General features: G+C 46.7%; 1 protein-coding gene across 4 annotated transcripts in view; it reads left to right on the top strand.

The window, feature by feature from the left end:
- LOXL2 (lysyl oxidase like 2) overlaps nucleotides 1-12057 on the top strand; it is an 84477-nt gene that overhangs the window by 22721 nt on the left and 49699 nt on the right. For all 4 annotated transcript variants that reach the window (XM_039868135.1, XM_039868133.1, XM_039868136.1 and 1 more), the window contains exons 2-3: nucleotides 2184-2607; nucleotides 8596-8771. In XM_039868135.1, the coding sequence (XP_039724069.1) occupies nucleotides 2253-2607; nucleotides 8596-8771 (531 nt within the window). In that variant the 5' untranslated portion in view covers nucleotides 2184-2252. The remainder of the gene's footprint in view (nucleotides 1-2183; nucleotides 2608-8595; nucleotides 8772-12057) is intronic.

Raw genomic sequence — 12057 nt, 5'->3', positions numbered from 1 at the left:
GGAGACTGGATACTGCCTGGCCATCCTGATAGATGTGAAACTGTCTTTCCAGTTTAGGTCATCCCTCCCGGGCAGCTCTGGGCAGCTGTCTGGTCCTTCCTTGATGGTGATGGGTCATGAAGTGAGGGATACGAGTAGCCTAACCCTCTGAACCTGGTTAAAATAAAATGTATTATGCCCCCCTTTAGCTTCCACCTACTGGTCCTGGTTTTGCTTTTGGGGGGCCCAAATCCCAAGTCTGTTTCCTTTTCCATGAGACAAACCTGCAGTCCCTTTAAGATAGTCTTTCTCTCTCCCTGAATTATGGAAGGACAAAAGCACCTGAGCTTAATATTGACCTTTTGTTATATGACCTCACTCTGGCATTCTTAGAGGCAGGCTGCATCTAGGTACAGTGACTATGATCTTGAGAATTTAAGATTTTTACGTATCAAATGCTCCTGTAGTGCTTATTATGTGCCATTTATTCAGTCTTCATAATTCTGTGAGCTAGATACGATTATTATCCCGATTTGACAGATAGAAAACTGAAGCACAGAGAAGTTAATTAAGTCTTTTGCTCAAGGTCACACAGCTAGTGTCAGAACAAGGATTCAGACCCAGATTATCTGGCTCCAGAGTCCGAGCTCTTCCCTGCTCTGCTATGCAGCCTTTTATTGCCTGATGACAGGCCACTCGACATCCCTTCTGTTTGCCAAAAAGCTTTATGCCTCCCCTTCGGGCAAAGAGCAGGCTGCTCTCAGGGATGGAAACTATGAAAAGGGATGCGATTGTCGCCGGGGCATCCTGGCTTCCCCGAGAATGAGAGCGATGTCTGCGCACTGCCCTCTGAGGCTGCCGCTTGCAGAAGCCATAGTTCAGGTAAGGACGGGTCCTGCGTATGAACTATTTAAGGAGTTTTTGCCATTGACCGCACTCAGCGCCTCAGCCGTCTTGTGGTCCAGAGTAGAAGACAGAATGAGATCAAGGGTGTGGGTGGGCAGCGTGCTGGTTTGTGTCTGAAGGCCCGGAGCCTGAAAACAGAGCCCCAGGAGGCTTCAGATAGGCACAGCACAGAAAGATCAACAGCCCATGAGCAAGTAGAGGCAGGAACTCCAAGCCTCCTGGTATTATTCTCAGTACCTGGAAGAAATCCTTCCATCCAGGTCAGCTAACCTCCAGAGGGAGGGAAGACACCTAACATGAGAGTGCCAGAGAGTTCACACAGAGCTCATTCAGTGTAGCAGCTCCCAGCTCCGCATTTCAGTAGGGGCTCAGACCTTGGAACCAAATCACCTTCTCCTTCAAGAAACAGGTCCATGAACCTGTAATATTCTCTCTGGAGGAGCCAGAGAAGAAGTCCGGCCATTAAGAAGTTCGTGACCTACTTAGGAACATGGAAGTGTCTGGGAAGAGTAAGAAGAATGTCTAGATAATAAGCCCACTTTGGAAGCAGAGAACCTTGGAGGCCGGGTCAGTAAGACTGTTGCCTGAAGGAGGTGGGATTTGAGCTGGGCTCTGGAGGCTGAGAAGATGGAAGAGGTGGGGAGAAAGGGAAAAGAGTGCACTGCATAACCTCTGCTTACCCTTTCGACCTTGCGCCCTCCCTCTCCACCATCCCCTGTGCCCAGGAGGCCAACCCATGTAGACTCCACCAACAGGCTTGGGTTTGCCCAGTAAGAGGCACCAGACTGAGATTAGCAGACTGGAGGAGCCATTCATGACCCCTGCCTCTTGCTGTGGGTTGGCTTTGAGACCCTTGACTGAAGCCACAACTCCGAATAGGCAGCCCTCTCGGCTTAGCCACACCCTCCAGGGCTGGTGACTACCCTCCCCCCACCCCGCCCCCCCTACCCTTCAAGCCTGTGGGGTGGTGACAGCTTTCAGGTAGGGATGGCCTGGGGTATCTCCTTATCTCGGGGCCCTGTCTCTGTAGATAGTCTTTTAAGACATTCTCCTTAAATTAAGTCTCCGTGCGCTTTTTCCTGCCAGGAACCCTAATGGAAAAAAAAGCATTTCAGAGATAAGGGAAGGTGGGTGGGGAAAAAAGGTGGGAGAGCAGAGACCCGTCTGGCTGAAACCGAAGGTGGAAGGAAAGAGGACGTCGGGGTCTAGAATGTGAAGGGCTTTGAATACTGAGCAAAGGAGTATGAAATCCCTGGACGTTGTAGATATTTGGAACCTGCATCTCTCCTCTCTTCCAGGAGACTCCGGCTTGTCGCTCCTCACGGCCCAGTGCCCCCTCCATCAGGTCCTCCAGCCAGAGGACAGGCATGGCGAGGCCGGGAGGCTCCTGCCTTTGCAGCTGTTTGGCTGTGCTCTGCCTTCTCCCCTCGCTGAGCCTGGCGCAGTACGAGAGCTGGCCCCACTACCCCGAGTACTTCCAGCAGCCGGCTCCCGAGTACCACCGGCCTCAGGTGCCCTCCGACGTCACCAAAATCCAGCTGCGCCTGGCGGGTCAGAAGAGGAAGCACAGCGAGGGGCGGGTGGAGGTGTACTACAACGGCGAGTGGGGCACCGTGTGCGACGACGACTTCTCCATCCACGCCGCGCACGTCGTCTGCCGGGAGCTGGGATACGTGGAGGCCAAGTCCTGGACCGCCAGCTCCTCCTATGGCAAGGGGGAAGGTAAAAGGCTCTGTGCTTTGGGACTAGTGCTAGGGTCCCCTGGTAGTCCCCGGAACAGGCTTACGTGCAGTTAACCTGATAAAGGAAGCCGTACTTACTGTCAAGAGTATTCCTGAAAATACTCTATGTGGGCGACTTCCTGTGTGTGTGTAAGAAGGTGGGAGCAAAGGGGTGCTGGGGAGGGGGACAGTGACCAAGCATCCTGCTTGGCCCGGACTTTCCTGGTTTTAAGACGCAAAGTCCCGCATCATGGGAAACACCTCATCCTGGGCAAACCGGCCCATTGGTGACTCCAGGCAGGGACTAATGTCAGCCTGGGCTCATCTCCCCAAGCATGTGGCCCGCCTGGAGGCTGTACCAGCCAGGGGAGCTGGTGCCTGTCTCCCTATCGCTCTGCCAGGGTCTTCTTTTTGCTTCTTCTCACAAAGCCTGTGCAGGCTAGCGTACTCTCACCTCCACTCCCCACCCCCACCTGCCCATGTACACGTCACACATTCAACACTCACATGCTGTTTGGGCTTGGCCATGAGAGGAACAGCTGCTTTGGCTTTTCACTTTTGGTTGGCTAGTCTTTTTCTCCTGGGTTACATTCAAACAGCTTATATTTAAAAAAAAAAAAAAGAAATTTTTTTTTCTTTTTTTTTTTGGTCAGAGCTCTGAGGGAAGGTAGATGTTTCAGCCCAGAACCTTGTGCTTAGTCCTGGTGCTGACCTAACTAATTCTATGCTTTAGAGGAAGATGCTTATCCTCTTTGGCTTCAGTTTCCCAATTTGGAAGTTGGGCTCTCGAGAACTCTTGAAACTCTCATAGTCTATAGTCCTAAGTGGGATAGTAGATAAGGATGAAGAACATTACTTAAAAAAAAAAAAAATCAGGAGCTGAGCGTTCCCCTTCCTGGGTTGGTAAAGCAAAGGCCCTTCCTCCACCTAACTGAGCTGATGCTAGACAAAAACAGAGGTGCTCAAAGTCTCGTCCTGGACTCATGGAGTAATGCCACGCTGGTGGCAAGAATCCTCTGGGGGGACGAACCCATGATATTCCAGATTAGGGTCTGGGCTGGAGTCTAGGGCTCTGTGACGTTTGGAAGCCTCACAAGTGATCGTATACATAGCCAGGGCTGGAATTCATTGAATTACATCATTGCTACTATGGTCCCTTTCAACCCTGGCTTTCCGTTACTCTACAAATTACAGGCGAAAGGAAATCCCACCTCTATATGTCTCACCTCCATGCGATTGAATATATCCTGTTGGAGTAACTGCACTTGGAGTGACATGTTCTTTCATGCTGACTCTGGGTTCCTTAGTGGGGAGGAGAGTAAAAGCAGTGAAGCTGAGTTAGCAAGTCCTGGGCTATTAAACCCATTTCCTGTCTTCTTTACAAAAATTCTGAACATTCCTCCATATTCACACATCTCCGTTTATTCTGCTAGCTGAACGATCCAGGGGTAACATCAAATTCATGTTTTCTATTCCAGGCTCTCTAAGCCTAATTATTTTATAGCAAGTACTTTCTAATGACTGTGGAGTTGTTCTAGTGGCAACTTCATTTCACTTCTACCCAAACTTAAAATTTACCTGTCATCAGATAAGATGGATGTAGTTTTTTTCCCCCTCCCACGTTTACCTGCCCAGGAGCAAACGTGGAGGTGGCTGGAGAGGGGGGTTAACCTGGCTCAGACTTTGCCACCCAAGGATTATGAAGAAAGAAAGGTTAAAGGGAGCACAGGAATATGCAAAGGAGCAATTAAAATCACGTTCCCTGGGAGGCGCTGCATGGAGGGGTTGATGGAATGTAGAAAGCTGGGATCAGTGGATCGGGGTCTCTGTCGAGACTGCAGTACTAGAAGGAGGATTCTAGGAAGATGGGGTGGGGGACATGGGTGCAGGGCAGAAGGGTTGAAATGGAGATTGGGGAGGGGTGTGGTTGTTGGTCATGGCAAGGTCTAAGCTATGAATGTGGGACGGCAGCAGACGTAGGGTGGAGGAGAGTCATCGGAGAGAGGAGGTAGAGTGACTAAGACACCGAGAATACCGAAAGGGTCATCAGCGTGGGCATCGAAACCACCGAGGCTTAGGAAAGAAGTATCAAAGAGAGGAAGGGAAAAACAGATGCTCAAATAATTTTGAGTGTCATGTCTCCAGGACTTTAAGGATGGTGCTGTCTACATAAAATATTACTTGGTTTACATCGTGAGAGACTTTTAAATATAAAAGTATTTTAATTTCAAAAGTTTAGAATTTTTAGCGCTGGGTACATGTTCGGCACTCAGTAAATATTAGCCAGTTGATTCATTTTGAGCTGGGAGAATATTAAGAACACTTGGCATAGTGACCAGAGAACGTGCCCAGGACCCCAGGGTATGCTCCCATTGACCGGTGAGTCATCTCTGTGGATGAGCCGGGAATGTGACAGCTGTGCCTGTCAGAGGCCACCCCTCCAGGAGTGCTCACTGTCACCTACTTCTGTCACGTTCAGACTGTAGTAACAAAACCGGAAAGACCACCTAAACCCTCCAGTTTTTCCAGCCTGGCCTGCAAATGGGTCTCTTCTCCCAAATCGTCTCTGAGCTCAGGAAAATCATGGCCCCTTTAGATGGTTCTAAACGAGACAGGGGACAGCTGTCCCACTTCTCACCCTCTGCATGGGTCTCACAGCAACCTGAACCTAAGACGGTTGCTTTCCTTTGCCTGTCTTCCAATCTGAGATTAGATCTGATTCCCAGGGCACTCCCCACCCCGCCATTCCTCAGATCAGAGTGCCCAGCCAGAGATGAGCAAGTGGGCCCCCGAAGATTCTAACTTGAACAATTTCCATTGCCCTGACAGAGCCCAGGGGAACATTCTGGCTTTCAAGTGGAAATTCATTTATGACCTTTATCTTCCAAATGGTCTGTTAATTTGTTTATACATCTCTCCTCCTTTTATCAGATGCATTTCTTAGAGTAAATGAATGGAAAGAGTGAAACAAAGTTTTGCTTTTCATTAGCATTTTGTGTCCAAAGTTTTAACCCCATATGTGTCCCAAGTACCACTTTCCTAGCAGCTCAGAGATGGCATCTATTGGCACTGTGCCTAAAACCACGCTGCCTTCCAGCAGGCAGAATCAGAAGCTGGCTGCTTTGGAATCAAGATGGTCTCGTTGATAGACATTAAGCATACAGAAAAAAACAAAATTGTCATGAATCAGGCCACACGAGTATACCATGCATAGCAATGCTATCTTGGGCTAAGTAGAAATTTATGTTTTCTCTATCTAAGAAAATATAATGTGTGAAATACACAAGGGTTAGGAAGACTGGGGGCGAAACAGCTCTTCCGGGTAAGTTAGTTCCCATTAGCACGCCTGGGGCTGACTGCAAAGGTTCCTTGTGAAAAGTTAAGCAGCCCCAGGAGTATGTTTTGCAGCTTCCCACGCTGCCCTTAGCCATGCCCTGTCCGGCTCCCCAGCCCCTTGGCGAGGGTGGTTCCTCTCATTGCAGATGGAATAAGGGCTTTTCACCACCTCTGTGCCTTCAGCAGCTCTGCTACAGAATGTTCCACGGAAGAAGCCCTGCTTCTTCAAGTCAGACATGGAGGGTCTTTTCTGTTCCTGTACTTAGCAAGACAAACATTGGTTTGTTGTTGAAACAGCAATCGGTTAGGGAACATATGTTTCAGTGGAGCTTGATGGCTTAGAAACCAGGCCAAATTGAGAAACCAGTTGGAAAACCTCAACCCAGATGTTTTCAATAAGCTCTTTGTTCCCCTCAATGCATTGGAGGTGCTGTTGTTTGAGCCCTGATCAGCCACCAGTCACAGTAGACACGTTTCAGCGGGGCCTCGAAGTCAGGAGACTGGCCCTGCGTCCTCCCTGACCTTGAAGAGTGCCGGGTCTCCTTGGTTTTCTCATCCCTACAACGGGAGTGTTTTTATCTGCTTCTCCCTTGCCTCATGGAAACAACAGTATTTATTGTTTTTCTGACTTACTGGGAGGACAAAGGGGAAAGGGATGTTGAATATGTACTAGGCACACAGATTATCTCATTGACTATCCATGGCAACCTGTTTGTTGGTTATCATTGTTTTCACTTTAGAAACAGAGAACAGGCTTGGTTAAGTAGTTGACCGAGTCACGTGGTGCCCAAGCCCGCGGGCATTTGAACCCAGGTTATCTGACTCCATGACACCGTAGAGTTCTACGTGGAGTCATGAGAAAAATGACAGGTTTGGTTTTATTTCCTTTCATTTTGTAGCGGCATTTATAAAAATCACTATTCGAAACCCCTCTAGCACTTAAATTTTTTTTTTATTTTTAATTACGATAAAATACATATAACATAAAATGTGACATCTTAACCATTTTTCAATATAGTTTTGTAATGTTAAGTTCACTTACACTGTTGTGCAACTAATTTCCAGAAAACTTTTCATCTTGCAAAACTGAAACCCTGTACCCGTTAAACATCAACTCTCCATTTCCTCTCCCCCAGTTCCATTCTATGTTCTGTCTCTATGAATTTTGGCTACTCTAGATACCCCATATAAATGGAATCATACAGTATTTGTCTTTTTGTGACTGGCTTACTTCACTTAGCATAATGAACTCAAGATTCATCCATGTAGTAGTGTGTGTTAGAATTTTCTTTTTAATTAATTAATTAATTAATTACTTATTCAGCCTTTTTAATTAAGGCTGAATAATATTCCAGTGTATGCATATACCACAATTTGTAAATGGTCATTCGAGTTGCTTTTGCCTCTTGGCTTTTGTGAATAATGCTGTAATGCGCATGGGTGTGCAAGTATCTCTTTGAGACCCTGCTTTCAGTTCTTTTGGGTATATACCCAGAAGTGGGAATTGCTGGATCATACAGTAATTCTGTTTTTAATTTCTTGAGGAACCACCATACTGTTTCCCATAGGGGCTGCACCATTTTGCATTCCCGTCAACAGTGCACAGGGGTTCCAGTTTCTCCACATCTTTGCCAACGCTTCTTATTTTCTGTTTTTGTTGTTGTTGTTGTTTGTTTGTTTTAATAGTAGCCATCCTAACCAGTGTGAGGCAATGTATCATTGTGATTAACCCTCTAGCACTGTGCACACTGAAGTCTCTATTCATTGCAAACCAGGTAAAGGCACAGGAGGTGAGCAGAATTCCACAGGGCCTCCCCGGCAGATTACCTAGCCGCAACCCAGCCCTGCCTTCGCCTGGCTTCTTAAATGGGAGGAGGGGGCTATGTGGGTTATTCTCTGAGTCAGCGGATGGGAAACATCAAGGAACGAGAAGAGCACTGAATGGACCAGGGTACTGGGCTCAGGGGGTGGACTTGCAAGTGAGTTGGTCTCTCTGAGCTAGAACTCTGCATTTGGAGTAGAAATAAAAATGCCACCTTCCCTGAGCTAATCAAAAACCAGGAGAGGTAACATATGTGAAAATGCCTTAAAAGCTTCAAATCCTCAGTTGCTTCCCTGAGGGGTCACAGTTCAGCCTCTACCCCAGATGAAAGGTGAGTCTCGCTTGTGTCAGTCCTATAACTAAAATCATTATCATCATTACTGTTTTCGAATAACTATGGACCAGCAATAAATTAGGCATATGCCGTATATTATCTCTAGTCTGCACACAGCCCTGCAATTGGTCATTATTATCCCCACTTTACTGATGAGAAAAAGGGGTTTTGATCAAGGTCGTATAGTTTGAAGTGGCTGAGCCAATTCAAACCCGGCTTAGCATCCAAAGTCCCTGCTTTTTCCCCTATACCACATGACATCCGAGCTCAACTCTGATTTCTGCCCTAATCGTGTTCAATCTACCACATCCCTATGGCAAGGGAATCCAGATGGTCTAGAGCTAGATGCTATATCTTAACATACTAAAAAGCAATTGATGACCTCATATAGCTGCCAAAGTTAGAGGGAAAACTCTCTATGTACGACATCAGTGCCCCCAAAGATTCAAACCTCTTTTGATGTAGAGCTTGGTTTCTTTCTTTTCTGCTTCCTTCAGGCCCCATCTGGTTGGACAATATCTACTGCACTGGCAAAGAGGCGACCCTTGCAGCCTGCTCCTCCAATGGCTGGGGTGTCACCGACTGCAAGCACACAGAAGACGTGGGTGTGGTGTGCAGTGACAAAAGGATTCCTGGGTTCAAATTCGACAATTCCTTGATCAACCACATAGAGGCAAGTCATGTGCTCTTGATGACCCCTTCATATGACTGTTTGTTTCTTCCATTTAACTCACTGTTTGCCTACTGATTCCAAGAAGTGTTTGTGAGCCGAGCCCTAAGAATGGGGGCCCCAGCCAGCTTGATTTGGTGTGGAGGCTGTTGAGGGAAGATTTCTGAAGAAAGGGATGCCATCAATTGGGAAAGGGCATTCCAGACACAGAGAATGGCTTGAGCAAAGGCACAGAGGCACGGAGGTGTGAAATGGGGATAAGCAGTTCAGTGCTGCTCACAACTAAAATGTGAATCTGGGAGTAGTGTGAACTGAAGCTAGAAAAGCTTTCTGTGCTAGGCTCAGGAGCTTGCGTCTTGGACTAGGAAAATGTATTAGTTATCAAATGCTGTGTAACAAATTACCCATCAGATTTTGCAGCTTCAAACAACAAACTTTTATTATCTCACACAGTTTCTGAGAGTCAGGAGAATCCAGGAGTGGCTTAGCTAGCTGATTCTGCTCAGAGTCTCTTATGAGGTTGCCGTCAGGCTGTCAACTGGGGCTGGGAGATGCTCTCCCAGGTTGACTCACGTGGTCGTTGGCAGGTTTTAGTTTCTTTCTGGCTGTCAGCTGGTGCCCTCTGATCCTCTCCACGCGATGTCTCTATAGACTGCTTGAGTGTCCTGAAGTCATGGCAGTTGTCTTTTTCTAGAGTGAGTGCTTCAAAAGAGAAAGAGAGAGAGGGAGAAAAACATGGAAGCCAGTCTTTCATAACCTAATTTTGGAAGTGATATCCCATCATTTCTGCTGTATTCTATTGTAGACTAACTGTGTACAGTGTGGGAGATCACCCAAGGGTGTCAATGCAGAGAAGGTGGACGGCCATCTCGGAGGCTGGCTACCACAGAACAGTTGTTCCCAAATCTAGCTGGGCATCCGAATCACTTCACAAATGCAGACACCGGGTGGGGTCTCACCTCAGCCTACCTAATCAGAGTCCCCTACGTGGGACCAGGTTATTTTTTTTAAGCTCTCTCAGAGAATTCTAACCCAAGCCAGCATTTGGGAATGATGAAAGGCTCCTGACCCTTCTTCTGCATTTATGGCTAAATTGCAGATTTCTTTTCAACAAGTTCTCCACTTAAACAATAAAATTAGCAAATATTTATTTCACTACTCTTATATGCAAGGAATGTGGGGCTTAGGGCTGGAGGGGTAGACAGCCAAGACTCCTTCCTCAAGGAACATGTTGGATGTCACCCCCAAGGGACTGTGAGAGCTGCTGTGAGTCCAGGTCAAGGAGCTTTCACTGTGCTTTAACCTCCAGCTAACCCCAGGACCAATGCTGAAGAAAGGTGATTCTTGAAATTGCCATATTTGGGCTCCAAAGGAAGTTCTACCCAGACTGTGGTCTTTACATATTTCCTTTCATGACTCATACTGTCCTGCTTTTTTCTCATATGTTCCTAGAGCATGGTGGGAATTTGTCCAAGCCTGCATTATAGCACAGAAAAAGATCTCCAGCCTTCTCTCAGCCGGCAGAATGAGACTACTTCTAGCTGACATTCTTTACATGCTGCTATTTTATTAGAAATAACTAGAAGAGATTGTTATAGAGTTGATGTGCTTTATTTGGTGTTCCAGTTACTCAGGAAGACTTCGCTTTACCACGAAGTTTACGATGTGGTGGGTGGGCTTTTCACACTTTCCATCTCCACTCATACAGAATAATTAGCATCTTTCCAGTGAGACTGGAAGCTCTCAGCAGGCAGGAGCTCTATCTAACTCACCACTGTATTCAGTGGAAATAATGCTAGATACCTAATGGAAACTCTCAAATTTTCTTCTTCCCAGGAATGCAAACCCAAGGTCATTATCCCCTTAGGTGAACAATCTCCCAAGATAAAATATCAAACTAAACAGTGATGAGAAGTACAGAGAAGCAAATCATTTTTTTATAGCATTGCCCTGCCTACTACGACAACGAGCTTATTTATAACATCTTTAATGAGCCTCTGTTCAGCCTAGAACTTCAGGATAATCCACTTGGATAGTCAAGCAAATATCCGGGCTTCTGGGCATAAGAAAGTCATTCTTTTGAATCAGGAAAAGGTGGGCCACAATGTCAGTGGGTTTCGCCACTAGGAAAAAATGATTCTGGAAAAAGACTTGTGCGTATCACTTCAACAGAGAAGTTTTGTTGAATATCTCTGAGGGCGGTTCTAGCATTTAAAGGAGAAATAAGATGGGTCACATGAAAAAGCAGAACCTTAATTGGACAGAATTAATAGAAGAAGGACCAAAAAACCTGTTGGAGAGTACATTTTTATTCTGGAAGGGCTGAGAGCCCATGATAGGAAAGCTTGGTACCTATCTTTATCCCAGACATTTGTCAGGTGTCTGCTGCACACACATCATGGTCTGGGACACCATTAGGGAAAGAAAACATGGCCTTTGTCCCCAGCCCTTATAACCTGAGACGACAAGATTTGTGCCTTGAGAAGAGCTAGAAGGTCATTCCAAGGCAAGGAGCCTAGATCCTAAATGAATTTACAGTAACCCAGAGGGGACTACCTGGGGAGACATCTGGATTGAAGGGCTGGGTGACTTCCACAACCTTCTATACTCTGCATTTTCCTAGAAGGCCTCCCTCTTACCATCATACAGATCAGACTAGTTGCTGGTAGCCAAATTGGGGGCTTTCTCATCCAGTCACAGACACTGAGGAAACTTTCAACTGGTGAGCAGTCCCCTGTAACCTCTTCCCTTTGGTCATGAAAGGGCCCAGATGGCAGGATGTCTGGGGAAGTCTGAGAATTGTCAGGATTCTTCTATCCAGGACTTCATGGCTAAAGCCCATGCTTACTGGCAGAGCCAACCCAAGGGGCAGGGAGCCACCCAGACCATCTACAGCAGATTTTTGTGGGATGCTGAGAAGTTTTTCTGAAATACTCATGTAATAGCCTGTGTCAGTAGCTGAAGTCATGGAATCACTCCTCTTGGCTGAACTACTCCAGTGACAAGGAGCTCACCACTAATAGGGCCTCATTGTAAAAGGTCATCCACTGCAAAGGGACAGCCCTCAGTGTTACAGTTTTCACACTGAGCTGAAATCTACATCCCATTACCTTCCTATCCATCTTAATTCTGGGAGTCAAAACAAATCATAAACATCTCCACGGTAGCGCTTCAAATATTTGAAGAGACAGACGTGTCTCCACCCATATGTCCTTTTTTTGATACGAAATCTTCATTTCCTCATATGATATAGTGTCCAGACCTGTCCCCCTCCTGCTGGTCCCTCTTC

The sequence above is a fragment of the Pteropus medius genome, unplaced genomic scaffold (genome assembly GCF_902729225.1).
Source record: "Pteropus medius unplaced genomic scaffold, Ma_sr-lr_union100, whole genome shotgun sequence".
In the NCBI taxonomy this organism is placed as follows: Eukaryota; Metazoa; Chordata; class Mammalia; order Chiroptera; family Pteropodidae; genus Pteropus; species Pteropus medius.
The sequence above is the reverse complement of the archived record's forward strand: the minus strand, read 5'-3'. Positions and strand labels throughout refer to the sequence as shown.